Source organism: Haemaphysalis longicornis, unplaced genomic scaffold (assembly GCF_048455015.1).
Source record: "Haemaphysalis longicornis isolate Haplotype H1 unplaced genomic scaffold, Haemaphysalis longicornis Haplotype H1 scaffold_4, whole genome shotgun sequence".
NCBI classification, from domain to species: domain Eukaryota; kingdom Metazoa; phylum Arthropoda; class Arachnida; order Ixodida; family Ixodidae; genus Haemaphysalis; species Haemaphysalis longicornis.
This window is the reverse complement of record NW_027526361.1, coordinates 201025534-201052038: the sequence shown is the minus strand read 5'-3', so window position 1 is coordinate 201052038 and position 26505 is coordinate 201025534. Positions and strand designations below refer to the sequence as shown.

Below are 26505 nucleotides of genomic sequence, written 5' to 3'. Positions count from 1 at the left end.
CTAATGGCCTTCAACTTTAAACATGTGTTGGGGACCTATTTAAGTGCCTGCAGGTGCAATTTCAGCACACGAACGACACGTCCGGCGATGCATATTTACGCTTAAAGAGGATGATTAGGGCTTACAATAGCGCAGAGGGAGAGAACAAGATGCGAAAAAACAAAGATACAGAACTGGTACACCCCAACAGAAGAAAACAGACAAGAATAAGAAAACGGAGAAGAAAACGTAGACACAAAGAAAACACACGAACCATTGTAGCAAGAAGAATCTATTACACCATAGGAGACGTACACAAGTATTTCGATCATGATGATTAGAAAAAGCAAGTGCACACTGATATATTTCATATAGGGCTAAAGAAGATGACTATGCAAACCATAGTAACTGAACTGAAAGAGAAACTCCTTAAGGGAAAGAGATGATATGCATGATAATAGGCGGAAACAACCCCACCACTTTAGAATTACACACCAAATTAAGTTATACGCACTCTTAAAGGGCTGTTGGACAAGTTTTTCAGCCTTTGCAACACAAAGCGTTTGCATCAGAAGAAAAGGATAACGACAATGGTAATGAAAAGATAATCGCACCATAGGACCCTTTCCCTATGTCTTTGCTATGTCTCCAGGGGTGCAGTTAATAGAGTCTACACCAGCCTCAGCTGTGAAACGTGGTTGCACGCGGAAAGTCGCCTTGAAAGAAACCACAAGAAAACGCGGAAATGCCGCAATTCGAGCAAATCCGGAGATGCTTGGCGCCGCGACAGCCAGTACCAGCTGTCACCCCCACAACCGTTACACGAAGATTCTACGCCACATTTATCTCTCTCATGACGGAGGCATTGTTGAAACAAAACAGCACACATTCATGAAAGGCCTACCATTTAAAATAGAGGATAACACAGGTTGAGATAAAATCAACACGTACCAATTTTAGGTGTTTCCCTGATATTTGATCTAACGGGTAAACTTGGGACGTCCCACATGCGCATAAAATATATTTTTTGTTTGACAAGTGCGCGTTTATATGTCCCCGTTCGTTTGGGAGTACGCTTTTTTTGTGTTTGGCCTTCATGTTATTCACCAGAATGCTTAGCTACTTTTGAAAAATTGGTCACCGTGACGAAACCCGGCTCAAGAGGGTTCGTTATTGACATGCGAAGAGCATTCATATTGTCACGTGACAACGCGGAGATGGGTAGTCAGGGAGGAGGTGTATTTACAAAGGACACCGTAGCCACCGGCGAAAAGACGGGTTGATGGCGCAAACCAAGCGGGAGCTCGGGCGTCGTCTACTTCCTCTTCATTCCGTTGGACATCGCCCAGCGTCTTTCCACTGGAGCACATACCCCGATAGGGAGAGATTGCCCCGTGTGCGTTTCTCGGGAATCTGTCCGAAGTCTGTGACACAACTCCCCCGCCGCAGAAGCACCGTCCCGGTGCCTGTTATGAAGGAGGAGCAGTAGCAGGTAGACTCCGTCGGTGGTACGGCTTGAGGCGGCTCACGTGAACGAGCTGAGGTACTGAGTGCCCAGACGAGGTCAGAGGCAAAACAGGCACGATTTCATAGGTGACGGGGGTGACGGCACGCTCGACGCGGTAGGGGCCAGTGAAGGGGGACATGAGCTTCTCAGACAGTCCAACTCGGCGAGAAGGGGTCCACAGAAGAACCAAGGAGCCAGGAGCAAAGTGTGCAGGGCGGTGACACTCATCGTATCGAGACTTCTGGGATGCTTGCGAGGCCAATAGTCGTTCTCGGGCAACCTGGCGCGCCAGTTCAGCGTGGGCGATGATGTCACGAGCATATGCAGTGGTCGGCTCAGTTGAAGTCGGCAGGGTGGTGTCGAACGGTAAAGTAGGCTCACGACCAAAAAGAAGGAAGAAAGGAGAATATCCAGCCGTGTCGTGCCGGGAGGAATTATAAGCAAATGTGACATAAGGTAGTGTAACGTCCCAATCTCGATGGTCTGTGGAAACGTACATTGCAAGCATGTCAGTGAGCGTTTTGTTGAGCCGCTCAGTAAGGCCATTTGTTTGAGGATGGTATGCAGTCGTCAGTTTGTGCTTTGTTTCACAAGAGCGGAGAAGGTCCTCGACAACCTGTGACAAAAAGTACCGGCCACGGTCCGTGAGCAACTGTCGCGGAGCACCATGACGCAGGATGACGTCCTCCAGGAGGAAATCGGCGACATCTGTAGCACAACTCGTTGGGAGCGCACGGGTGATAGCGTAGCGGGTGGTATAGTCTGTGGCTACCGCAATCCAACGATTCCCGGAGGAGGACAACGGAAAGGGGCCTAAGAGGTCTAAACCAACACGATAAAATGGTTCGGTGGGAATGTCCAAAGGTTGCAACTGGCCAGCGGGACGTAATGGAGGCGTCTTTCGACGTTGGCAAGGATCGCACGCCGCGACATAGCGACGGACAGTCCGGTAGAGCCCTGGCCAGTAAAATCGTCGGCGGACGCGGTCATAAGTGCGAGCAGCGCCAAGGTGGCCAGCCATCGGGACGTCGTGGAGCTGGCGGAGGACATCCGAGCGAAGTTGCTCGGGTACCGCCAGAAGCAGGTCAGGTCCATCAGCCCGGTAGTTGCGGCGGTATAGGATACCATTCCGCAGCACGAACGCGTTCAGAGAAGGGTGCGTTGGCTGTGATTGGAGACGGTCGATAATAGGCCGAAACGTCGGATCACGGCGCTGGTGGTCCCCGATGTCTTTGAAGTCCGACAAAGAATAGACGCAAATATCCGTGTCGAGCTCATCAGTGGGAGGCTCGCCGACGGGATAACGAGATAAACAGTCGGCATCTCTGTGCAGTTTACCGGACTTGTACACAACTGAATAATCAAAGTCTTGGAGGTATAGAGCCCAGCGAGCAAGCCGACCTGTGGGGTCTTTCAGAGAAGAAAGCCAGCATAAGGCGTGGTGGTCGGTTACAACGGTAAACGGCCTGCCGTACAGATATGGCCTAAATTTGCCGACGGCCCACACCAGAGCAAGGCATTCACGCTCGGTGATTGAGTAGTTGCGCTCGGATGGAGACAAGAGGCGGCTTGCGTAAGCTATCACCCGGTCGAGGCCCGCCTGTGTTTGGGCTAGCACTGCCCCTATTCCATGGCCGCTGGCGTCCGTGCGGATTTCCGTCGGAGCAGAGCTGTCAAAGTGAGCCAGGACTGGCGGGTTCGACAGGTGGCCGATGAGCGCGGAAAAAGCCGACTCGTGCGCTTGGCCCTAAGAGAACGCTGCATCCTTCTTAAGAAGATCAGTGAGGGGGCGAGCGATGGCAGCGAAATCCTTGACAAAACGGCGGAAGTACGAGCACAGCCCTATAAAGCTGCGCACGTCGTGCACTGAACGCGGAATAGGGAAGTCTTTAACGGCGCGTATCTTCTCAGGATCGGGTTGAACACCGGTGGAGTCGACTAGGTGGCCGAGAATCTTGATTTGGCGGCAACCGAAATGGCACTTTTTGGAGTTCAGTTGCAGACCGGCTCTACGAAAAACACCCAGAATGTCCGAGAGACGTTGCAGGTGAGTCTCAAATGTGGGCGAATACACAACGACGTCGTCAAGGTAACAAAGGCAAGTTGTCCACTTGAACCCGCGAAGAAGAGAGTCCATCATCCTTTCGAATGTGGCCGGCGCGTTACACAGTCCGAATGGCATGACTTTGAATTGGTACAAACCGTCAGGTGTTACGAAAGCGGTTTTTTCTCTGTTTTTTTCGTCGACGGCTATTTGCCAGTATCCGGACCGCAAATCGATGGATGAAAAGTAGGAGGCACCATGTAGGCAGTCGAGGGCGTCATCAATTCGAGGAAGCGGGTATACATCTTTCTTGGTAATTTTGTTCAAGTGCCTGTAATCAACACAGAAGCGCCATGAGCCGTCCTTCTTTTTCACGAAAACATCCGGTGATGCCCATGGGCTAGAGGAGGGTTCAATAACATCCCTTCTGAGCATTTCGTCAACTTCCCGCTGAATGACACCTCGCTCGGTCTGAGACACGCGATATGGGCGTCGACGTATCGGACTTGCATCCCCTGTGTTTATGTGATGCGTCACAACGGAAGTCTGACCTAAGGGCCGGCCGTCGAAGTCGAAAATGTCACTATGGCTGGCAAGAAGGCAGCGAAGCTCGTGAGCATGGTGCGCTGGAAGGTCCGGGGAAATCATTCGTACAAACTCATCTGATTTTGCGAGGTTGTGGTGGTATTCTTTGTCAACTTGGGCTGATTCAAGGGCCATGGCAGAAATCTCGCAGTTATCCAATGGTGAAAGCTGGGCAAGCGCTATTCCTTGAGGAAGGACTTGTGTCGAAAGTCCGAAATTTAGTAACGGCAGTGTGATCCGATTCTGGGCAACTGTTACGACCGAAAATGGGAGAGCCACGTGTCGGTCGAGCAACACGGCTGTAACCGGAGAAACGATGTAATCACCATCCGGCACGGGCGGAGACGAGGTCAGCGGAAGATAGGTCACTGCCTTTGGGGCCAGGCGAATGTGCTCAGTGGAACGAAGCTGGGACTGAGGTTCGACATCAGTAGCAAGGGGGCTCGGTAGCTCGAGCCGAAGAATACCTGAGGCACAATCGATTAAGGCTGCGTGGTCCGCGAGAAAGTCCAGGCCGATAATAACATCATGAGGGCACGTGTCCAGGACAGCAAACATAACAGGGATTTGGTGGCCGGCCAGTCCAACATGCGCAGTACACATTCCGGCTACGGTGGTCATACCACCATCGGCAACTCGCAAAACACGGGACGGGGCAGGCGTGAGGACTTTCCGTAGGCAGCGGCGAAGGGACGAGCTCATGACGGACAACTGCGCACCTGTATCGACTAAAGCAGTTACCGGGACATCATCGACATGAAGGGCTAATAAGTTCTGCTTTCCAGATCGAGGAGGTAGAGGATTTTCGGGCCGGGTCGGGAATGCAGCATCACCTCTGGGAGCTGCACTGCCTAGTTTTCCGGAGAGTACCGGGCGGCACGGTCGGGAATCGGAGACGAGCGGCGAGGTTGCGGCGATCGGGACTGGCGGCGTTGGGGCGAGGGCGAGCGGTTGAACCGGTTGTGCACAGGGTCTGCATTCAAGTGTTGGGTATCCGAGGTTGGGGAAGTACGGCGCTGCGCATCGGGAGTGTAGCCGTAGGAGAAAGGCCGAGAGCCGTAACGAGGTGACGCATTGGGCGGGGGCGGAGTCCAGCGGCTCCTACAGTAACGAGCGATGTGGCCAATACGGGAGCAGTTGAAGCATATTGGTCTGTCGTCAGGCGTTCGCCATTCAGCTGGATTGCGGCGGCGGTTATCAAAAGGCGCTTGGGGGCCCATGTGCGTGGTCGGCGAAAACTGTTGGGTAAAAGGAGGATGGGGATGCCCGATACTGCACACTTGATGGATTCCCATGCTCGCCATTTCATTGCGAACGACGGCCTGGATTGCAGTGATCGTAGGGAGTGGGCAGCGATCATCTGCATATGGCAGTGGGGGTCGGGACCATCGCTTCGATTTCGCGGCGCACGATTCTGGTAATATCCGCAGACGGGGCGACAGCGTCCGGCCTGCGTGGAGCAGGAGCGGGTAGATGGACGTCATCGCAGGAAGATGTCGCAGCAGTGTGCGGCAGCCGGGCAAATTGGTGAGCTATACGGCGTCCCTTGGCCTGCTCAAATCGCCGGCACTCTTTGATGATGGAGTCAACGGTGGCGCAGTCCTTACATATGAGCAGGTGAAAGGCGTCGTCGGCGATGCCCTTAAGGATGTGACCAACCTTGTCCATTTGTGACATTCCTGGGTCAACTTTGGAGCATAGGGCCAGAACGTCGTGGATGTAGGCGACGTAACTTTCAGTGGATGTTTGAGCCCGTGTTGAGAGCTCTTGCTTTGCCGCAAGCAGGCGACCAACGGGCTTACCGAACACCTTTCGAAGCTCTTCTTTGAAAACATCCCAACTGGTTAGCCGTGCTTCATTAGTGTCAAACCATGTCTCAGCCGTTTTCTTGAGGCACAAAGCAGCGTTGGCGAGCTTAAGGGTGTCGTCCCATCTGTTGTGAGCACTCACACGTTCGAACCTACGGAGCCAATCTTCTACATCAATGTCGTCCGTCCCAGTGAAGTCGCCGGGGTCCCGAGGGTGGGACACAACGATGAACGAAGAAGGGGATCCGGGCTCATTGGCAGGCATCGCGGGGCCTCGAGCGATGCGCCCACTCCGAAGTTCCGTGTTGTTAAGAAGCCGCGCTGGCGAGAGGTACAGGAAACCGGAAGTCCAGCACCTCCACCAAAGATGTCACGTGACAACGCGGAGATGGGTAGTCAGGAAGGAGGTGTATTTACAAAGGACACCGTAGCCACCGGCGAAAAGACGGGTTGATGGCGCAAACCAAGCGGGAGCTCGGGCTTCGTCTACTTCCTCTTCATTCCGTTGGACATCGCCCAGCGTCTTTCCACTGGAGCACATACCCCGATAGGGAGAGATTGCCCCGTGTGCGTTTCTCGGGAATCTGTCCGAAGTCTGTGACAATATATACTACCTGCACTAATTCATTTTATTATTCGTTTATTATTCGATAAGTATCTCAGCATAGGACACGCATGCATTGTTGAACGGCTCTAATAAACAGTTTCATATAAACAAGGCGAATTTACAGACGTAAACTTGATTTCAAGAAGTTTAAATGCTCCCATTCGATTCTCTTCGAATGCGGCTAAACGTACAACGGCGTTGCTGTCTTGTAAGGCCTCATAATTATCCCAGATAAGTTAAGTAACATGTCTATCAAAAATAATACTAAAGTATCATCCTAAAGTTGCTAAATTCTTTCAATTATACGCAATAAACATTGCACACGTAGAAGCTTAGGCAAATCCGTGATAGAATATTGGGAAAAATAATAATAGAAGATTCATTGGCGGACGTTTAGAAATGCGCGATTATCTCATTTCTCTACCTCGCATACTTTACTCTCGGCGTGATGCCCACGCTTTTCTTCGGCTTCAGAATTCTCCAAGTCCGAGTTTCTCGCTCACCCTTTGTATCTCGTACTAACCATGCTTTGTGGCCGAGCCGTCTGTGTGGCCACGCATGTTTCCTCTAGTTGCGTCATTGGCTGTCTGTCACCCTTTTGTCAGAAAGTGGCTTGTTCTCAACTGAGAGGAACCGTTAAGCAAGCATAGTTGAAGGATTACAGAAAAGATAAAAAAGCCCAATATGATGAAGACGAAACTACGTCTTCTTGCTGGTAATACTACATCAGTGTCACCTTAACGCCAGCGATATTTGCAGCCTGTCGCTTCTTCTTACTCACCAGCATCGAGCTCAAACAAGCACGAGTTCCACATTTCATCTTACGACCACTTCAAGTGGCGACATGAGCCACGGGTCCCATTCAGGCGACATGCCGCGAGTGTATCATCATAGGCACATGGCGTGCCCAACGTGAACTTGACGTTTCCCTAGCAAAGTTAGCAGTGGAATGAGGGCAGCGCCATTGCTGCGACGTGCTCTTTTGTTCCCTCTTCTTCCCCTCTTGGGACGTCTGGATGGTAGGTAGATATTTGTCATCATGCCCCACCTTTCGGTCTCGCAATAAAACTGTTCAATTTACCTAGGTCACACTGTGTATGATACAAACACAGAACTGCCCTACAACAAATGTGTCACCAACGTTTCACAATGCGACGATTGGCCCGGAAAGGATAAAGGGATAAAGGAAGAAAAGTGTTCAAAATTCTTCTGCGTGGAAACACTTAGTTAATCCATATTGCTGCACCCTAATTTGTGGGCACAGTGAGGGAATCAAATTAAAGGAGACAAGAACCCATGCAGTGCTAATCTCCAAATTTGATAGCTCCCTTAACTTGACGCGTTCAATAGTCCTTGTACCTTTTGACCACCTCACACTGTTCATTAAGAGTCTCGCACATGTACTCACGGGCATTTGGGTGAAGGTGACGAGAGATACTATACGAAACGATGAAAAACTTGCTCCTCGTGTTGATCACAGAAGCAAACGACCACCTGGCCCACATGACAGTTTTTAAACAAAATAGAGGTGGGAAACACACCTAAACGCTAGCGGTGAAAACGTTGTGACGTTTGTTTTCGGGTGAACACGTGTGTACGCTCTCACAACTTATCAGGGGCAAAAAGTAATAATTTTTATTCTTGCCCAAGTGTGGTGCAACGCCACAAATATATATATTTAAGCAGGCTGTAGATTATCACTGCCTCCTTATTGTCCTTCCAAACCAGTATTATTATGTTGGTAATGTTTTGTTGTTGGACATACAGGCCTTAAAATGTCCGGTCTGTATGACTTACAGTAAGGTCATATACTGCTGCCCCTACCACAACCTACTACCTATCAAGTGCCCCACAACTGATGCATCAAGTGGCTGTATCTATGTAGATACAAATGTAGGTATGCTGGGCGTGCGAGTCATGTTCCGACGCAGTTTTCCGTTCTTTTGAGACCATGCATTCTTGCATTCTACTGCGTGGAACTCTCGTCGCCACAAACTGCAAGCCAGCTTTGATAAGTCAGCTGACCGTTGGAATAAAGCTCAATTCACAGAAAATTCTTCAGATTTTGCACAGAACGATTGCTCTGAGCGTAGTTGTTCTAAGCCAGCCCTGTTTTTGCAATGAAATTTTGTTGTCCCTCTAATGCAAGCGCTTTTCGGTTTGCATGATATAACCATATACTGAATGACGCGTTTAAAGTGAAGCAAAAATCGTTGCATATCATTCATTCAATATTTTTTCGTCAACAATATTTTGTGCATAGTAGGCCAAAGTGATTTGAAATTAAGTGTGTGTTTGCGTTATATCGCATGCTACCATAGCTTGCAGATTTGATTTTACGCAAGAATTGTACAATTACTAAACTAGGATATGATGCGCGCGCGTTTTGCCTAAGCGATGTATGCAGACAAGGTTATTTTCAATAAATTATACCAGAACATTTGAAGTGACTTGTTGGAATAGAAATTTTATTGTTTCGTACATTGCTTTTTACAAAACTGTGAGCCCTGATAAATCAATAGAAACGTACCAGTTTACAAAGCAATTTTTCAGAAAATACACTCAAAACAATAGTGGTACGATGAATATTTTTGTTCGAGTCGGACAGAAGAATGCGGCAGTTGACAAAGCACGATTTTCTAAAGTACATTCGAAAAGCACTGCTACGAGAAACATCTCGAAATGTACATATAAACATGTGCGCCACTGTATCTCCTAATGCACGTGTATCTTGAAAACAATATGATATGCTTAATTACTTTCCCAATGAATAGATTCATTTGTTTGAAGGCTTCCATTCTTTACTGGTAGAAAACGGCCACTTTTAGAGTCACCCTGTTTATGCTTCTGTATTGCCACCATATACAGTTTTTTTTTCAGCTGTATGTTCAAAACTTTTCTCAGAACAAACGATTTTATAGTGGTGAAGGCTTTTTATCAGAACAAAACAAGCTTCATATTATTATCCCCTAAAATCCAAGTTTCGATTATTGGCTGGTGCACATAATCTGAAAGCGATGCATCGCTTGCAGAATCGTACAGAAAGTAGGATGAATAATATATTTTGTATATCAAGATTTTGTTATCCGAATTCGCGCAAAAATATTCAATGATTTTATATTGAAGTAAAATGCGTCTTCAGCGTTCAAAAATCTGTTGCTTGCTTATTTTCATAGTATAACTCGTTTATTCACCAATCTTGCGAAGTGCGTGGGAGACATGTGGTTGTCTTATGCTCAGCAGCAGCACAAGCATATTGTCTAACTATATAAGCAACTCTAAGTCGAAATAACTGCACATGCCGAGATAAACCGCAATTCGCAATGATTCTGAAAAAAAAAATACTCTGCAATGTATAGCCCAAACATGGCGCGAATTGGTTCCTGCTACCTACTCTCTCAAAAAATGCAAATTGATGTATCATCCGAGACATGAAGTGTGATGTCTTGTGCATGCAAAATTTACCAAATTTTTTTTCACATAAACAGTGTACATAGATATGTTCTGGGCAAATGATGCCTTCCTTATCAGGGGTATTACATTTTGAGGCAACTTGTTCCAACAACATTTCTCGCCCGCAGCTAATTGGCAAACACAAACGACCCTACGTGTTCTTACCGCTCTTACAGAAAGCAAGCCCTTCCTCCTGAATGACCATACTAAGTCGCACGCGTGTAGTGAAAGGTCGTCGCCAGGTATAGGGTGTGTAACGTATTTCTTTTTTTCACGTGCGCTCCACTTCTCCATGATTTCAGGGGGCTGACCCGGTATTTTGAGTTGGAGCGTTATAATCAGAAAGGTTTCGCAATAAACAAAAGAAAGGCAAGAGTTTGTTAACCACCGTTTTAACTTTTTGAAAAGAAGATATGTACATTCTGGGTTAGGTGGCGCTTTCTCGGCACCTCATGCATGACATGTGGCTCGAGCATCACTTTGCCTAACCAGTTGAGTGAAGGTGTTTTTTTACTAGTGAATTCTCCTGTCGAAAAAAACAAAACTGCTTTGTTCCTCAGCGCTTCTGCAATGTGCCCCCGCCTTCCCTCCTGCTTTGTTCCAAATAGTAGGTATCAAATCGACGACTAAAAAACCTTCCTGCGATCTTAGATGAGTTTTATCGCAAATAAAAGGCGTACGGGAGATTTGTACAGCGAGATTATTATAAGTAGTATTTGTATGAGTAGGGATTTCTGTGAGTCGGTTTCGATGACTGAGTGCCACTTAAAAATGCGTAAGAAGTATAATAAATATATCCAATCGCTGCCCCCTGCTTCATTGCATACAATATTTTACGATATTTAGAGCCACTTCCATCAAGCGTAGTATTCGAATATCAAGCATTCACTAACTCCGAGGGAGACCTCGCTTGGAGACGGGCGATAAAAGTGCAATTCTTCGTCTTCGCCAAGACCATACAGTACCATTTTCGTAGGTAGGTTATCTTTCCTATAAAAAAGTGCCCGACTGACTCACTTACTGATTCTTACACGCCCAGCCAGAACTTCAACACCTAGAGACTTAAAACGTCGGGACTACATTCCTGTAATCCCGTAGGGTCGCGCCAAGGCGGAAATTTCAAAAAATTTCGATCCTAAAAGCAAAAGGAGTCAATTGTGTTTTCACGACTTAGTCACTATCTCGCCAACCTGTTCACAAAAGCAAGGTCGTTTTGGTGGCGTGTGCCGCCCTCACGAATATCTAAAAAGCAAAAATATGGTTTTCTGCTAAGCAACACTATTCTGCCGATTTTCCATACCGGAACAAAGTGGGTGCTCTGATTTTCCAAGAAATGTTTCACTGATTGATTTAACCAATATGTTTTTGTAATAAATGTTACATATACAATTTCGAAAAACAAAATATACAGGTATCTAAACACTGTTTTAGAAGGTTTTTTCATATCACACTCCTAATAGGGACAACCAATATTTGGGGAAAAGTATGTGTTTCAAAAGGTGCTCGACAACTAAACAGCCCGTTGGTATATCCAATTCGTTTTTGCTTGCATATGCTGCCGATACATTTGTCCACAAACCTGTTTCCGGGTTTTGTCCTGACATGCGTATGATTACACCAGCGGGATATTTTATATCTTACACCTCTCTGGATGTGGATTTAAGTTTATTTTTCCGCGTTCGCATACCTCTCGCCATCGGTTGGGATGTCCTGCAACCACACGTGTCCCCGTAGCAGCCCATTTTATTTATCATAAAACTGTGACTGATGACTTCCCTTCATACCTACTGAGATAACGCTTCCAAGGGGTAAGTAGTCATTTGAGGGCAGCATACTGGTACAATTTGTTTCGGAATAAGTCCAATAAACAGGAGTACCATCCTTTTCCAATTCCACACGCCTCCGGTAGAAGCCAATGTATTGATCGCCGTGAATTTCCTAACTGTGTCAACCTCACCTAATTATGCCAAGAAATAACTGAACAGGTATTATGCCCAATACTGTCATCAGTTTAGTGGCCCACCAGGGCATCGCCGGGTACTACCGCGAGTTTTCTATAAAGGGTACAGCATTCGTTTTTTCAACGCTCATGAGTTGTTTTTTGTACCGCACATTATTGGGCTCTTACGAAACTTGTTTTATAGAGATTCCGCTCAACGAATCTACAGTCCCATATGAATAATTGTCGAGGCAGGCCAGTGATGCTTTTGGATCACATTAACACAAAAAACAGTGCATTGCGGTCATCCCCAAAGAATACGACAGAAAAAAAGATGCGCATCTTTTATGGGACCAAATTAACATCGCACGGTTCAAGCTGTAAAACTCTTTTTGGTTTTTATGCATCCAAATTATGCTTTGGGTAAAAAGAAGGATCACAGACGCTAAAACTATCCTTGATTCTAATGAGACTTGCAATAAACATGGTGCACACGTTGAAGCCAGTTACTTTTGTGTGTCTTAGTAAGCGCATTTAAAACCGATGTTTGTGAGCAGTTTGGCACACCACAACAAAAAAGCGTCCTCAGAAGGCAAAACTTGCAAAACGACGGAGTAAGTTACACTGATGAGAACATCTCGAGCTGAGTAAGAATATCACTAGGGAAAATAAAGTAGTTCCTTTCGTTTTGGGTGGGCTGTGCAAATTTGTGGAGGTGTAACAACTGGAGATATTCAGAAAATGTTCGATAAAATGATCTCTATGATACTGTTTTGAAAAAATTTGATTTGTAGAACTCCCCTCTTTGCGCCTATTTGACCGTTAGCGCAAATGCTGCGCTGGGTTAAAAAGCGTCAGCTGTAGCTTTTAGTATACAAGCTTATCCCTGGTAGAAAATGACATCGTGGATGCAACAAAATTCGAAACTACCCGCGAAGGTCTGGCCTGAAAAAACTACCCCTTCGAAAACGGGCCCTCCGCTCTCTGCACGACCATTGAGCTGTCAAACACGTCTTGACAGGACAGCTGAGCCACGTGGACGTGGTTCAGCATGAACGCGTAAGGAAATCAAGCGTGCCAGTGTAACGCATTTGTAAGACTTGCTGCTGAAGGGCAAAATTGCTGACTTCGCTAAACACAAAATAGCTCGTGATTAAACTTTCTGAAAAGACTACAGTGGCAACAGGAATTGAGAAAAGCGGATTATATATACAACTATTCCTTCTGTTCAGGAATGTTGTTTTAGCCATAATGTGTGTGCTTAACCATGTCAGTTTAACAAATACACAGGTTTGCTCCAGCTGCACAAAAGTTTCATCTACTGAAACCCTGGTCGCTTCACGAAAAAAACGTTTTTTTGGCCATGACTTGTTGGCATCCACCTACTGCTCAATATGGCTTGAGTGTAAACTCATTCTATTCTTTTTGTTCAAAATTGCCAAAATTTATACGAAACATTCTTAGGTATTTATCAACATTATCAAGTGAGCTATGTTCCCTCCAGTTTCATCCCAATTTCATGCGTATTGTCGCTGATTGGCAAACGACAGGGAGGCTTACGGGAAATTATGTACTTAAGTAAAGGTAGCCTGCCTACTGAATCCAAGGTGCAGTTACTATAGTCGAAATGTGAGCACTGACTACTAAATTTTTTGAATTTCACCCTGTATTTGAGTCTTTCCACTCATGCAACTGCTTCCCCTTGTGCTACACAAATAACCGGAATTTCGAGATATACATTTTGGTACCCTCCACACGCGGTAAAGCCAGAAGTACAATAGATAAATTTCAATTTACCAGAGATCTTCATGCCTATCTTTCAGGCGATGCCGGTTAAATTTTCGCCCTACTATGGCTTACTCATAGCTTGAAATAATTTGTCTTGTAGCCAGTAAATTCAGTACTTAAAATAAATGAACCAAGATTCCGAGCAATAAAAAATTTGGATATTGAAGGAAGTTGTAACGACACACGGGCTCACTTGTACTTCGGCCCCAAAAGAACCCTCTCTCTCAGCCCTTCCGATAGACCTGGACAATCACGCCTGTATGAAGGCTGGAAAAAAGCTCTGTCAGACTTTACTGCGTTTTGTAGCCTACGCAAGCAGTAGAGACGCTTTCTTTGTGCGGTTCCAAATGTCCCAAGGAATATTGCTTGTTGCCAATACTGCGTCGATAATTTCTGTCGTAAAGCTGTACAAACGTCTACGAACTAAAATGTTCATTTTTGATATGCGATAAATTATACAAATAACTGTCAAAAGATCACGCAACAGAAAAACGGCTGGAAGAATTCTCCACAAACTCAGAGATAAAAACAAAAAAGTAGGACAGTTCGATATTTTTCCTGCGTGCCCAAATGGAAATCGCAGCGCTCTTCCCTTTTCGAGTTGAGACTTTCTACTACAGTACCTATTCTTCCGCAGGCCATAATACATTCATTTTGCTCTGTAAAATTCCTAAGGCAGTAGAGGCTTTCATAAAGTACCTCCTTATGTAGTAGTTCGCTCCAAATAAAATTCACAATATATTCTGTGAAGATCCTGCTTCCTCGTGAGTACACGTGTTTAGGCAAAGTAACACAACTACTAACACAAGTAACCTAATATTCGAAGATACCAAGATATTTGTGGAATATAAATGAATCTTACTGCCAAGCAAAATTTGCCTACCACTTTATACTTTACGATTATTTGAGCTGATTCAATCTTAACCCCCAAGAGAAGCTTCCTTTCGAAAATCCGTCCTCGGAGTTGTGAAACACTGGAGCAAAAAGTTAAGGCAACTATTCTACCTAGAGAATGTTAACATCTGAAACCGACATTCCGTGTAAACCGACAAAAAACAGCTTTATGTCTTCATTGTTGGTGGAAGAATACTATTACAGACAAAACTTTATCAAGCATGACAATAAGATTTCGGATGGAACCAGGGGTTTTTATGTCAAGCAAATGACCCTCCTTTTCAGCTGTCTAAGGCATTGCTATCGATTTCGTCTATGCCAAATTATGGTTGTTAGTTCTAAATATGAACGTCCTTAAATAGATCCATTTTATCTGTTATTACCGCTTTGACTTTTCTTACTCTCTTCTCCTAATCATCATCATGATCAGCATATTCAACAACAACAGATAATATATGTCAATTGCAGGACAAATACATCTCCATATGGATCTCCAACCCCTCCTGCAATGCGCTGCCCAAGTCTAAGTTTACACTCCAAGAATCTTTGCTCCTTACTCTACCGACCTATTGGCCTTACCATGCTGGTCTTTCTGCCTTGAGTAACCGCTGTTCTTCGATTGGTTATAATGTATTTAATGTGCCAATATCACCGTTAGTAAAATTGCCGTAGTTGCTGTCAATGCTCAGTTGATTAATAACACTGAAACGCTTATACGCCCCATATACGACTTCTACGATGTTTCTGTAACCGTTGCTACTTTCGCCTTACCCTAGAAGGTTAACACAACATAAGCTCATTGTTTACAACATTCACCCATTTTGAACAATGCAAAAGCATGCCACATTGTGCAAAAGCACCAACAGACCACTAAAAATAGCAATCACGCATGAAAAAGTAAACGTCCAGAGGATTGTTGATAAACAAACAGACAAGCAAGAAAGCATACCCAGCTCTTTTCAGTAAACGTTGGTGGCAAATATGCGCATAATATGAAAGCTCTCGTGCTTCCACGTACAATACATAATTTCCACCAGCAGATACCTTGCTACGCCTACAAAAAGTTATAACATAGGCGGTGAGGGCACGTATTACACCAACAGTTTACAAGGTCTCATAGTGAGCTTTTCTTCCTCGGACACTACCATTCGGCAGTGCTGATCCTTGCTTTCTGGAAGAGTGTTTTGATCGTTTCTATTGCGATTAACTCCCTGCTTAAGGGTTTGCTCCAGATAAAGTAATGCACATATATTTTCAACCTTGAGTGCTAGGCTTCTCAATCGTAGAAAGAAATAAATCACAGTAACCTAATATTAGGCTTCCACAGCCTACGGGGATATTTGAAAGAACATACGGCCTTACTTTTGCATAATTTATTAGAAAAAGATTCCCAGAGTGTGAAATAATCTTTCGTTGCCGAACAGATATAGTGCTTCCTATAAAAAAAATCATACAAGCATTCAAACATCCATGAAGACGTTATCTCACTTGTTCGCGGGGCTCAGTTTGCGCATGGCTTTTTGGAAGCTACATATAACGTAACGCACAGACATGCTCAGAGGAAAAACCCTGTGTGCAGATACATTCATATATAGGTGAGGTAATGTGTGCCGCATGTGGCGGCTTAATTCCAGCACATAAACAGATCGAGCTCTGTAGGATGATGTGACAAACGTGTAATATGATGTGTCGACTGCGTACTGGATATGTAAAGGACAAGAAAATACACTTCTTGTGTGGTGTTACAAAAATAGAAGTTCATTCTTCGACAGTGCTTCACAGGTAAAAAGTCCAAAAGACGTAGAGCTGCACACATACATACACATGCAATGCACCATTTAAGCCGATGAATTCCTTCCAGATAGCATGACACCAGTGAATTTCTTGCCGAGGATATTTTAAGCTGCATTGTGAAAGGAACACACAATCGGCTCTAAAACGTCCACAGCTCAATACCTTTTGGTTTTGGAATTTTATGAAAAACTTCAATGAACCTTTTTGGGTATAAATACGCCGTTCAAGTCAGGCTCCCAAATTTCGCTGCAACGTGATCAATTTCACTTGCTTAAAAAGCACTCATACCTATCTCACTAAGAATTCTCACCACAATGAGAGCTTTCGGATCCAACTAAATGTCAACTCTGAGGCCGCATCTGCATACTTAAATCCTCAGGCTCACCAGAAAACATTACCACTATGTTTGTTCACCATCTTAGACTCTGTGAGTGAATTTGTTGCGACTTATATTTGTTTCAAATGTTTCTTGTTTGTCTTATTACAAAATGCACTCTGTCCTTCCTGTGTCACCATAATTTAAGAAGTCGTATTTTTAAAAGAATTCCCGGTGGAAAGCAGCAAAAGCGATTACCTAAACTATAATTTATCTTTTCTTTGTAGCGTTTATACTACTCCCTGGGAATGGAGAGAAAGAGTTTCCATAGATGAGCAATAGAAATTACTGACAAGAGTGAAGTGTTGAAAACGGGTGCGACACCGACGGACCCATACAAGTTACTGGAAACAGGAATCAACACGGCAGTACATTTCTTACGCACACAAAACATCTACATTTCAAGGACTTTCACGAAAAAGGACAGATACGCTGTATAGTTCCCAGGTACATTGTGGCCGCTTGTATCTTGTGAAAGCATCACACAAGTTGATAGAAAGAGAAGCAGGTTACGTGGCGTTGTCAATGGCAGCTGTTCTTCAGCGCCATTGAGGATGGGTATTTACGAGTGATGCTAGGTATGAAGTGTTCGCGTTCAGTCTTCATAATCATAACACACAATAAAAAGAATATAACCTAAACTACTTCGTTCTTTTTTCTAGTAATGATCTGAATTCATTTTTCATTCCACGTTTCTTCGTCAAGTACATTTGCCATATTAGTTACGCTGTTTTATTTATTATTTACCTGGTCAGCGATGAAATGTCAAGTTCTAGAAGGGCTTCTAAAACTCGAGTTTTTTTTAATATCACGTCAGGTATGGGTGATGAAAGTTTACTGAAGCAATGATACCTTCAAAGTATCGCACCCAACTTTTCTTGGATATCAGTAGCGTTGGTTATTAGTAGTTCCGGCTATGATACTTTTATGAGGAGCGAATAAGCTTTAACCTTGAATATACAGTCTATATAGTCACAGAAAAGTAAATTCGTAATCCTGCAAAAGTTCATCAAGCAAAAAGCCTCGAGAATTGCTAGCTACTGGCTGAAAAAAATGCACCAAAGTTTCTGGCGAGGTTAGTGGTGGTTAGGGCTTTTTTTTAATCTGAAAGATGTGCTTACCAGTACCGAATTGCTAAAAGCCTTTCCTGAACATATCGAAAGATCGGGCCTTTGTGCCTAAGACTCCAGTGCATAATTTTATGTGCGTTCACCTTTCAGCCCAATTTTGTATTTGTTAGGCGTCTATTTTATGTTTGCGTTTAGGCACTTTCGGGCACATGGAATGAATTAAGAAAATACTGTGAACTAATGCGTGCTGTCTGCACGCAAAATAATGCAAAAAAAATTAAAGTAATTTGGTCATTTGTTTTACGTACGTCTTTCTACTTATTGTGCCGCTCCTGGGGATGAGCATTAAGGTCACAATCCTCACATGAATATCTGTAGCCAAACATATTCGTACGCCTACTGAAAAAAACTCACCGTTTCTCGGAATTGAAAAATATTGCAAAACGGTATAGGCCATATTAGCTACCAATAACTCCTACTTTGGCACTTTGGCTTATGTACGGCTGTATGATTTTTTTTTCCTGACGTTTTAACCGGCCTTGAAAAAAATTTCGTGGAGGCCCGAGCAGATTTTCCGGTTAATATACTTTAAATAGCGGGCCCCTTTCACCATGGTTCAATGAGACCTAAGGCAGCTTTCCTGACTTTTTTTATTTTGCACATTGAATATTTCGTCAAAAAATGCTATGCCCAATAAATCCATCAGTAATGTTCATGTTAGTTTTTTGTAAGCTACCTCGCTCTCCTTGCTCCTTGTTGATGTTGCTAACACGTGCGTATCCTTCACGTCTATGGGGTTTTCTGTAATTGCACGCCTGCAGCCTCGTCATCAAAAAAATAATCGATCCAGTTTTTTTGTCATTCTAAATAGTGTGCACTTCCTTATCTGCCTGAAGTGGGTTTACATGGTGAAAATTCGTACCTATCTTCAAAACAAGGCTTGTGCGCCTGTATATTCTTGGCTGACTAGGATGGGAAAAAACTTGCAAGTAAGCTCAAAACCACCGTTTGTTCCGCGTTGTGCACCAAAATTTGGGCTTTAACTACTGTGTGTGCACGTGAATTGTACCCAAACACCGTAGGACGTTTTTGTTACAGACACAGCCTTTAGCGTGGTCCTCAACCTACGAACAGCTCCTGATTTGACGGGCTGGCCCGTTTGGTTTCGTCTAAAATAGGTTCATTTGCTTGTTGTCGAAGAAACGCGACAACTACGCCTCTGGACTGCTGTTTTTGGGGCGAATAGCAAAGTTTCTTCAACTGTGGTTGCATTAAAAATAACTCTTTATGGACGTGTAAACCATGTCACCAGCGCCTCCTCTTGTAAAAGCGAGTGTAATCTAACTACCCTGTGTTACCCTCTTTTCTGTGTATTTTATTCTATTACATTTTTATACAACTTCGGAGGCAATGGTGTAGAAACTGCACTACCAAGTAACTATAAAATGCAGGTTTCCACTTAAAGGTACAATACCGTTAGGGTGGAAAACACAGCAACCCCAGGATTTATTAGCAGCATTACTGTTTGACGGCGGAGGTGATAAAGCTTGCGTTCCATCCGTGCTAGATGTCGCTAAAAATTTGGCGTGACAAAGTGGAGAAGACGAAAATGCTAGGCCAAGAAGAAGCAGGACGAAAGTGGTTAATAAGCAAGGAGCCGACGAGCAAGTGTGGGGAGTGCGGTCCTCAAGAAAAAAGCGCTTCCAGTGGTCGTAATCGAGCCTGCGTCTCTCGCCTTATCAAACTGACGTCTACCCGATTGCGCTATCCCTGCATTCGGGGGCTCAGAATTCTTTTTGGGTCAGTAGCGCGGGCGTTGGGTGTGCAATTCGGCTGAGATGAAGTGGACCTTGGCTCCAGCCATTTGAATTCGGGTCTCTAGAAGGGTGGATTGCAGACTATGGTTTCCGTTAGTTTTCACATAGAAAGATTCGCTTTCAGCCATCTTTCCCTTAATTAAGAAATAGTCATACCTAAATAAAGTCAAAGTTAGAAATAGTGAAGCCCACCAGCTCCGCTGTTTTCTCAGTCTTTGCATTTAAATTGCGAAGATGGTCGAATTTTTTTCCAATTCAACCTCGCGTGTGACGTGCTCAAGCAACTACTGGGCTGGGCTGCGCACCGTGCTGAAATCAGTTCTGGAGATCTCAAACGCACACCAAAATTGCGACACACTGGAGTTTGCATCTCTCGATTCTATAAACAACGGCCGCCGCAGATGAACCCACTCCCTTATACTCAACCGCAAAAGCATTTAGCTGCTCCAGCACCACGGCGTGTCTGCTTGCCTACCACACACGCCTTCTACCAAATTCCTTCTTAACAGGCTGTTTGTTCTGAAGTGAAAAATATGTATCCTTTTTTCCATGAACGATATATGGCGCATTTTTTTCAAGCCGATGTGCATAAAAAACGTTCGGAAAAACAGAAGAAAAACACAATGTGTGTTTTGATACGCATGAAAGCTACCGTGTTTTCCAATGTGGAATATAACAAATTCAAGGAGAAAGTGTGCTTGCCTAAATGGGTGATCCGATAGTAGAAAGAGCTTGAACAATGGAGAGCTACCTCACATCTTGGCTGTGCAGTCTGCTTACCGAGTTCTACAGACCGTGCGTCAACGATAGTAAAAGGGCACTTAGAAGTATTTCATAGCTATATCCGATGGCTCTTCAGCGTAGCGATCATACTTATTAAGTTAATATAGTCTTTTTGGTAGAAGTAGGAGCCTACCTACTAGAATGAGCTCGGCATCACGCAACATACAACTGTATTGTTTTCGGAATTTCATTTTGGAGCGAGACGAGATCAACAAGCAACGAATCCGCAGTTAAGAGCATACTTTAGATCTTAAGTATGGGCGAACGTTCTGCATTCATGCGTGGCTCCTGCACATAACGCCGAGCAATTCTTCCAAGGGAATAGCAGCTGACGTAACGGGAAAGCATAAAACAACTCCCGCCCTGCTCAGCTGCACAGCTGTCCTTCAAGGCGCGAGTAAAATGTTATGCACCTACAATACGCCGTAGTCCAATTCAAGTGCAACCCTATATTGCAACTGTCAGGAAAAGAAGCCCACGAGCACGGTTTCACACCTTCGGGCATTGTTTTGCACATTGTGTTTGAGGCTCAATACACTACCTATTTTTTTAAATCCTTCTGGGCACACAGTTCGAATTCTCAGTGGTGGTAAATAGACCCCCCGTGTGTCTCGAGTGCAACCTGACTGTGTACCAGTTTAGCGCGGTCACCATGGCTAGAGTGCCCACCGTCGAAATTCGAAGTTTCAAGGCTGGTCTCACACAGAGCGTCTGCCGTTGTGATGCACAATTTCTTCCTTGATCTTTTTTATCATCCTTTCATTCACAATCGTTGTGACATAGGTTTACTTTCATTGTTTCAAATGATTGCTTTCTGGTATATGAGGTCGTGTTATGTTGCGTTAAGTTAGACAAAGCGAAGTAGTGCCTGAGGCCGAATTATATCTCGATACTCTGGTGGACGTTGCTTAGTGGGATGCTTCAAGGAGCCATGAAGAGAAAATGCAAGTTGGTTTTATTCGAAAGATTTCGTGTTTTATAGTGCCCCCAGCGCTTGTCCGGATACAAACGGTGCTTTATTCACTGAGAAATTAAACAATTTAGGTTAAAATTTTGATTTTCCCGCTCAATCGTGCGTTTTCGTGGTCCCAAGTGACATCACGGGAACCGACCGCTCTGCAACCTAGAGTACCTTCATCCACGCATCCGCCGTACAGGGTAGAGACACGTAACGCTGGCGCCGCCATGTTCGGTTGCTCGCTCGCCGCCGAAGCAAGTCATTGTGTCAAAACCGCGCTAAAATTATCGCCGCAACGCGGTTTACTGAAGAAGTTTGAATCATATTGTCTGTTTCGCGTTGCTAGGTCTCGTGGGAAACGAAAAGAATAACGCGTTGAGCCCGTTGGCCCAATTGCGGCGGCACGGGACCGTTCAAAGGTTGTCTCCACCCTGTAGCGGTGTTGGTTTGTTCCCGCGTTTCTTTACGTTCCGTAACCTAGATGGCGCCACCATACCGTGGCAAGCGTTTGGTTTGTTTTTGCCCGTATTTCAACCTGGCTTGTTTTTGTTCTGGGAGAAAATATTCGTTCCCTGAAACAGTGCTCGCTCGACAAATGGGGTCACGTAAGACACCGTTGCTTGCGTCAATCGGCCAGTGTCGTCTGAGACAACCCCAAGCCCCATAGTGCTGTGCAGCTAAACCAAAGCATGCTGTGCGCAGTACGAACAGCAGAACGCATCAGTACTTCTGTGTTTACATGTGCTTTCGTAACTTCCACTGTTTGTCCCATCATTCCTATTGCTTTGTAAAGAATGTGCCCTAAATTTAAGCGCAAATCGCTCGTTCGTCTAGTTTGTAAGCTCTACCTAATTTGCGTCTGCTTCTGCCAGCCTCCGCCGATCGCAGAGCTTAGCCCATGTGACATCACAGGTTCTGTTGCGGGAAATGAGCTGGTGGGTCGCATGACCATTCCCGTTTTTCCTAATTATGTAGCTTATGTGAGCGAAGTTTACGTTAAAAGTGGTGTCAGTATGATTCTAACGAGACAATCTTTTGAATGAACCAAACTTGTGTTTTCTCTTCATGGCTCCTTTAAAAAACGCCGGCCGACAATCTAGACAATGGGAATGAAACATTGTTGAGGTAGTGTTTTAAGAGGCGGAAGGGATGGAATGAGGCCTGATTGTGGCTGACACTTTTTTTCTTCCAGTATGGAGATTAGCGACACGCAGTACACAACGTTTTTTTCTGCTTACAATACCTACTTACAACCCAGTGATGTTGTTTGTAAAGTACATGAGTGTAAATTCTGTCGCGAATTGTCGCGCAGACCGACGCCGTATCTTTTTCAAAACCGGGATCTCTTCTCTAAATATCACAATTATTTCGCTTGAACTGCAGTACAAAATTGTAAACTTTTCACTGGCCTTCTCTGCTAACTACCCGTGCTTTGCAGAAAAAGGAAAGAAGCAAGGAATATTTTTAAAACCAATGGTGCGTGGTTGCGTTAGAAGTTTCTATCACTACTCGATCAATTGAACAAAGTTGCGTGGACGAGGTTTTCGAGAGCCGCTCGCTACAAGTGCTTCCGTGAAACTAAGTTGAAAATGGCACTGCAATTAGCCCTGCTGGTTCGAGGAAATTTGATGTACATGTCCCATTTCGCTTTGGCAGGTTAGGTTGAACATGATTCACATTTCAGGGGCGACAGCACGGGACATGCCTAGAGAAGAGTTTCATTTGTCGATAACCTCGGGCCGTTTATATTAGAGTATCGGGAGGAGCCTTCCCGTCTGGTCACGACTGAACCAATCATGAAAAGATCCTTGAAGGTTTCCCGAAACTGCCGGCTCATGCCGCAATAGATGGCAAAGTTGAGGGGGTAGCTTAACATGATAAAGAAGTTACTGAACAGCACAACAATATTCAGCGAGTCGTAGGACACGCCAGGCATGTTGTTTGTGTTTATCAATACGTGCAAGAGCACAATGACAGCCAGCGGTATCTCGACCAATAGAAACACGCTCACTACGATGATTAGCATCATTGTAGTGCAGTTGCTGTCCTTTAACTTTTTGCAATCGCTCTTCCTCCTGCTCTCCTGGAACAGCTTCAGCCTTTTGTCCCTGGCGCGTTTCAGAGCACGGAAGAGAAGAACGTTGAGAACCACAAGAACAGTGCAGGGCCCTGTGTTGACAAATACTACTTTAAAAGCATAGTAGGCAATGTAGTAGGCGTGCTCTGCGAATAAGGACTGGACCCATTCGGCGGTTTTCATGCTGCAGCCCCAAAGCACTCGGTCGCCCCAACGAAACTGGACATCTTCGAAGGTTCTGTCGAAAAAACGTGGCAATTGGTGAGCCAACGCTAATGTCAGGATCCAGCAGATCGCACCCGTGACGTTGGGAACGGTGCACCAGTCTCTTGCTCGAGCCGGGTGACAAACATATATGTAGCGTTGACCAGCCAGAAGAAGCGTTAACCAGATTGAAGCCGTGTGGAAGAAGTTAGGAATCACTTCGTGCATGCTGTTGTAGGCGTAGCAGGCAGGTGCTGGCGTCAGAATGCCGTCGTAGTTGCCAAGGGAGTAGATGTAGAAATACCAAGGAGATGGGACAAGGAGCGTCATCATATCGCAAATTGCCATCCCGAGCAATACAATGTTGGTCGGCGTCCGCATGTGTCGTTGGGACAGCACAATCACGACGAGTGTGTTCGCAATGATTGTGACAACAAGGAGTAAAGGCATGGCGTAACCAAGAAGCGGAAGTGTGAACTCGATGGGAGCTCCACGGCTTGTAAGGTTGAGAAGGCCAGTCACATTTTCGGCGAGGGGAACAGTGACACTGGTAGCATTTGCCTCCCTTGCTGGTCCGTTGCTGTGTGTTTCTTTGAAGTAGTAGCCCCGCGCTCCTGAAAGAATACAAAGAAAAATTACCCATGGCACCACTTTGAACATAACTTACTCCTCTGAAATACCAGAAACCAAGCGTGTGTTGAAGGCAAAGATACAAATTCATGCAGAAGTAGTGTTAGGCAGCAAAAGGCGCATGCGCAAATAAAACATAGTTATTTTTATTTATACGGAAAGTTGCAAAAATAAGGTAAGTTGCGCATACAAACTTAATATTGTGATTAAAAACAGGGTAATTTTTCTAGTTGCCGCACCTAACCGAATTTCTCAAAACTGAAGATATAAGACTCAATGTGCGAGGAATACTGTCAGGCAAAGTATTTCCATTTAAATACCATTAGCATTCAGAATTCACCATACTTGTTATGCGTAATAAAAAGGAAATTACGAAGAATATATAGCAATCTTTTAGAATTCCACAAAATTCTACAAAATTGTGTACCCTAGTTTGGTACCCTAAACGTTTGTAACCAACTTGGTAACTTTCCTTTGTTTTATGTGCATCATTGAGGAGGTGCGAACGAAATACAAATAAGCATTTTTCGAAGCTGACCATGTATTGCCTACGTTAAACATACGCATTCGAACTCAATGAAAAGGTAAGGAAACTCATTTGGTAAAGATTCAATGAGAAAACTATGTTTTGCCACTGTTTTTTTTGTAGTTCTGTAGCAAATTTAATAACAATAGTGGTTACGGGAACTGGCAACGGGAACCGCCTTTCTTTCAATAAGAAGTTAGTACGCGACATAAAACCCAGATGATTTGATCACTACAACGATATTTTTTTATTACTATCGGAGTGCCGCACGGATTGTATTCTAATTTTTCTCCCGTCATTTGGAAAAAAATTCCTTAATGCAAATTCAAAGCGCCTGTGGGGTACAACCTCATTGCAAAACAGCATTCAGTACCTCTGAAAAACAGCTCATTTGTATCAGAGATTTTGCGACAAGTGCCCCTCCGCTTTGATTCTTCATGCTTCAATTAAGCGAGTGATGGTCTATATGAAAGCATATGCTGCAAGTGCAATTTCTTCCTCTAAGTGCTCACCACCGCAAAATATATTCTCCGACTACACTGAGGTTGCGTATGGTACCAACGCAAGACCTTGTATTGAACGTGCTGTAACTACGAGCTTGGAAAACCTTGTATCGATATAACTGCTCGGGAGTTTTTCTGTATATCGTTAGGCATGGGTTGGAATAGAGAACGTTTCCCGCGAAGGCGCGTGGCTGACTTCAGTGCTACGAATAGTTGCATTTGGCACCCGCGTTGCACCATCTCTTTGCGAGTCTCCACTGTGTGAATTTTTCGGGGAAGAAATCACACACCAAATCTCACCAGAAGCAATTAAGGCTGAGTGTAAAAGTGAATCAAGTACGGTATTTAGTTGGAACGTCTTGGTTAAATTGATTTTACGTGTTCCCAAGACGAGAAGTACAGAAGAAACGACAAAATTCTCTTAAGCGTTCGTTTATTACACTGCCCTAATGAAGGTATCGAAGTCAAATCAGCCAACAAACGGCCATAGCAAGGAGAAGTCGAGCCGTAATGTACACATTGTCGCTATTTTATAAGGCTACCTGCACGGACACTGCACACAACAGACAGATTTGAGACACAACGGCACTTAGTGCGCTTATCTTCAAGAAACCAAAGATCATAGAATAAGGTAACATTTTTTGTGTTCCTTCATTACTTTGAAAAGACCATTTGTTTTTATATCCGATAACAGCAGATGGTTGACTAAACAGCTGGTACTCCAAGATTTGCCACTGGGGAGATTTACGTTGCAGAGTTTTACTGGACATATTAAGGCTTCAATAATGATTTAGTCATATCAACGTCAGCACTTCACGTAATTGCAAGTCGCTTATAAAAAACGCTTTAGACCCACCATGCTAAAAATTCCTTTATTTCGTTTTTTATGCAGAAAGTAGTTATGGTCAAATTTTAAATGAATCAGTAATCACAAAAACGACCAAACTGACCTTCAAATTTTAGTTGAAGCAGCATGACAGAAGTGCTGATGCAAATATATTACTAAAGAGCAGGCTGTGGTTCACAAAATAAGGAAAGCAGATATTTTTTTAATTTTTTAGTATGTAAGTCATGTCACCAAAAACGAATGAGCATATGCACATACTAAGAGTCTCAATTAGGTGTTTGTTCAATAAATGGTTCCGGGTTTCTCGAAAAAAGAG

The 26505-nt window shown here is 44.5% G+C and overlaps 2 protein-coding genes across 8 annotated transcripts in view; both read right to left on the bottom strand.

Moving 5' to 3' along the window:
* Positions 1–26505, bottom strand: part of LOC144179609 (sex peptide receptor-like) — a 429469-nt gene that overhangs the window by 9560 nt on the left and 393404 nt on the right. Inside the window, exon 1 of one of the 7 annotated variants that reach the window (XM_077708028.1) lies at positions 17896–18033. The exons of 5 other annotated variants lie outside the window; for them this stretch is intronic. Coding sequence is in view for 1 of the 2 variants with exons in the window: in XM_077708027.1 (XP_077564153.1) it covers positions 7054–7090 (37 nt within the window). In the remaining variant the exon portion in view is untranslated. Of the gene's footprint in view, positions 1–7053; positions 7127–17895; positions 18034–26505 lie in introns of those variants that run through there. One more of the 7 variants, XM_077708027.1, reaches the window with a different exon arrangement.
* Positions 18734–24274, bottom strand: LOC144179610 (sex peptide receptor-like). The gene has a single exon (XM_077708029.1). The coding sequence runs from the start codon at positions 24131–24133 to the stop codon at positions 23108–23110; it is 1026 nt and encodes a 341-aa protein (XP_077564155.1). The 5' UTR covers positions 24134–24274; the 3' UTR covers positions 18734–23107.

Bases quoted from the DNA above. Each gene is read 5' to 3' on its own strand.
- LOC144179610 (XM_077708029.1), bottom strand. From the start codon at position 24,133: ATGCCTTTACTCCTTGTTGTCACAATCATTGCGAACACACTCGTCGTG.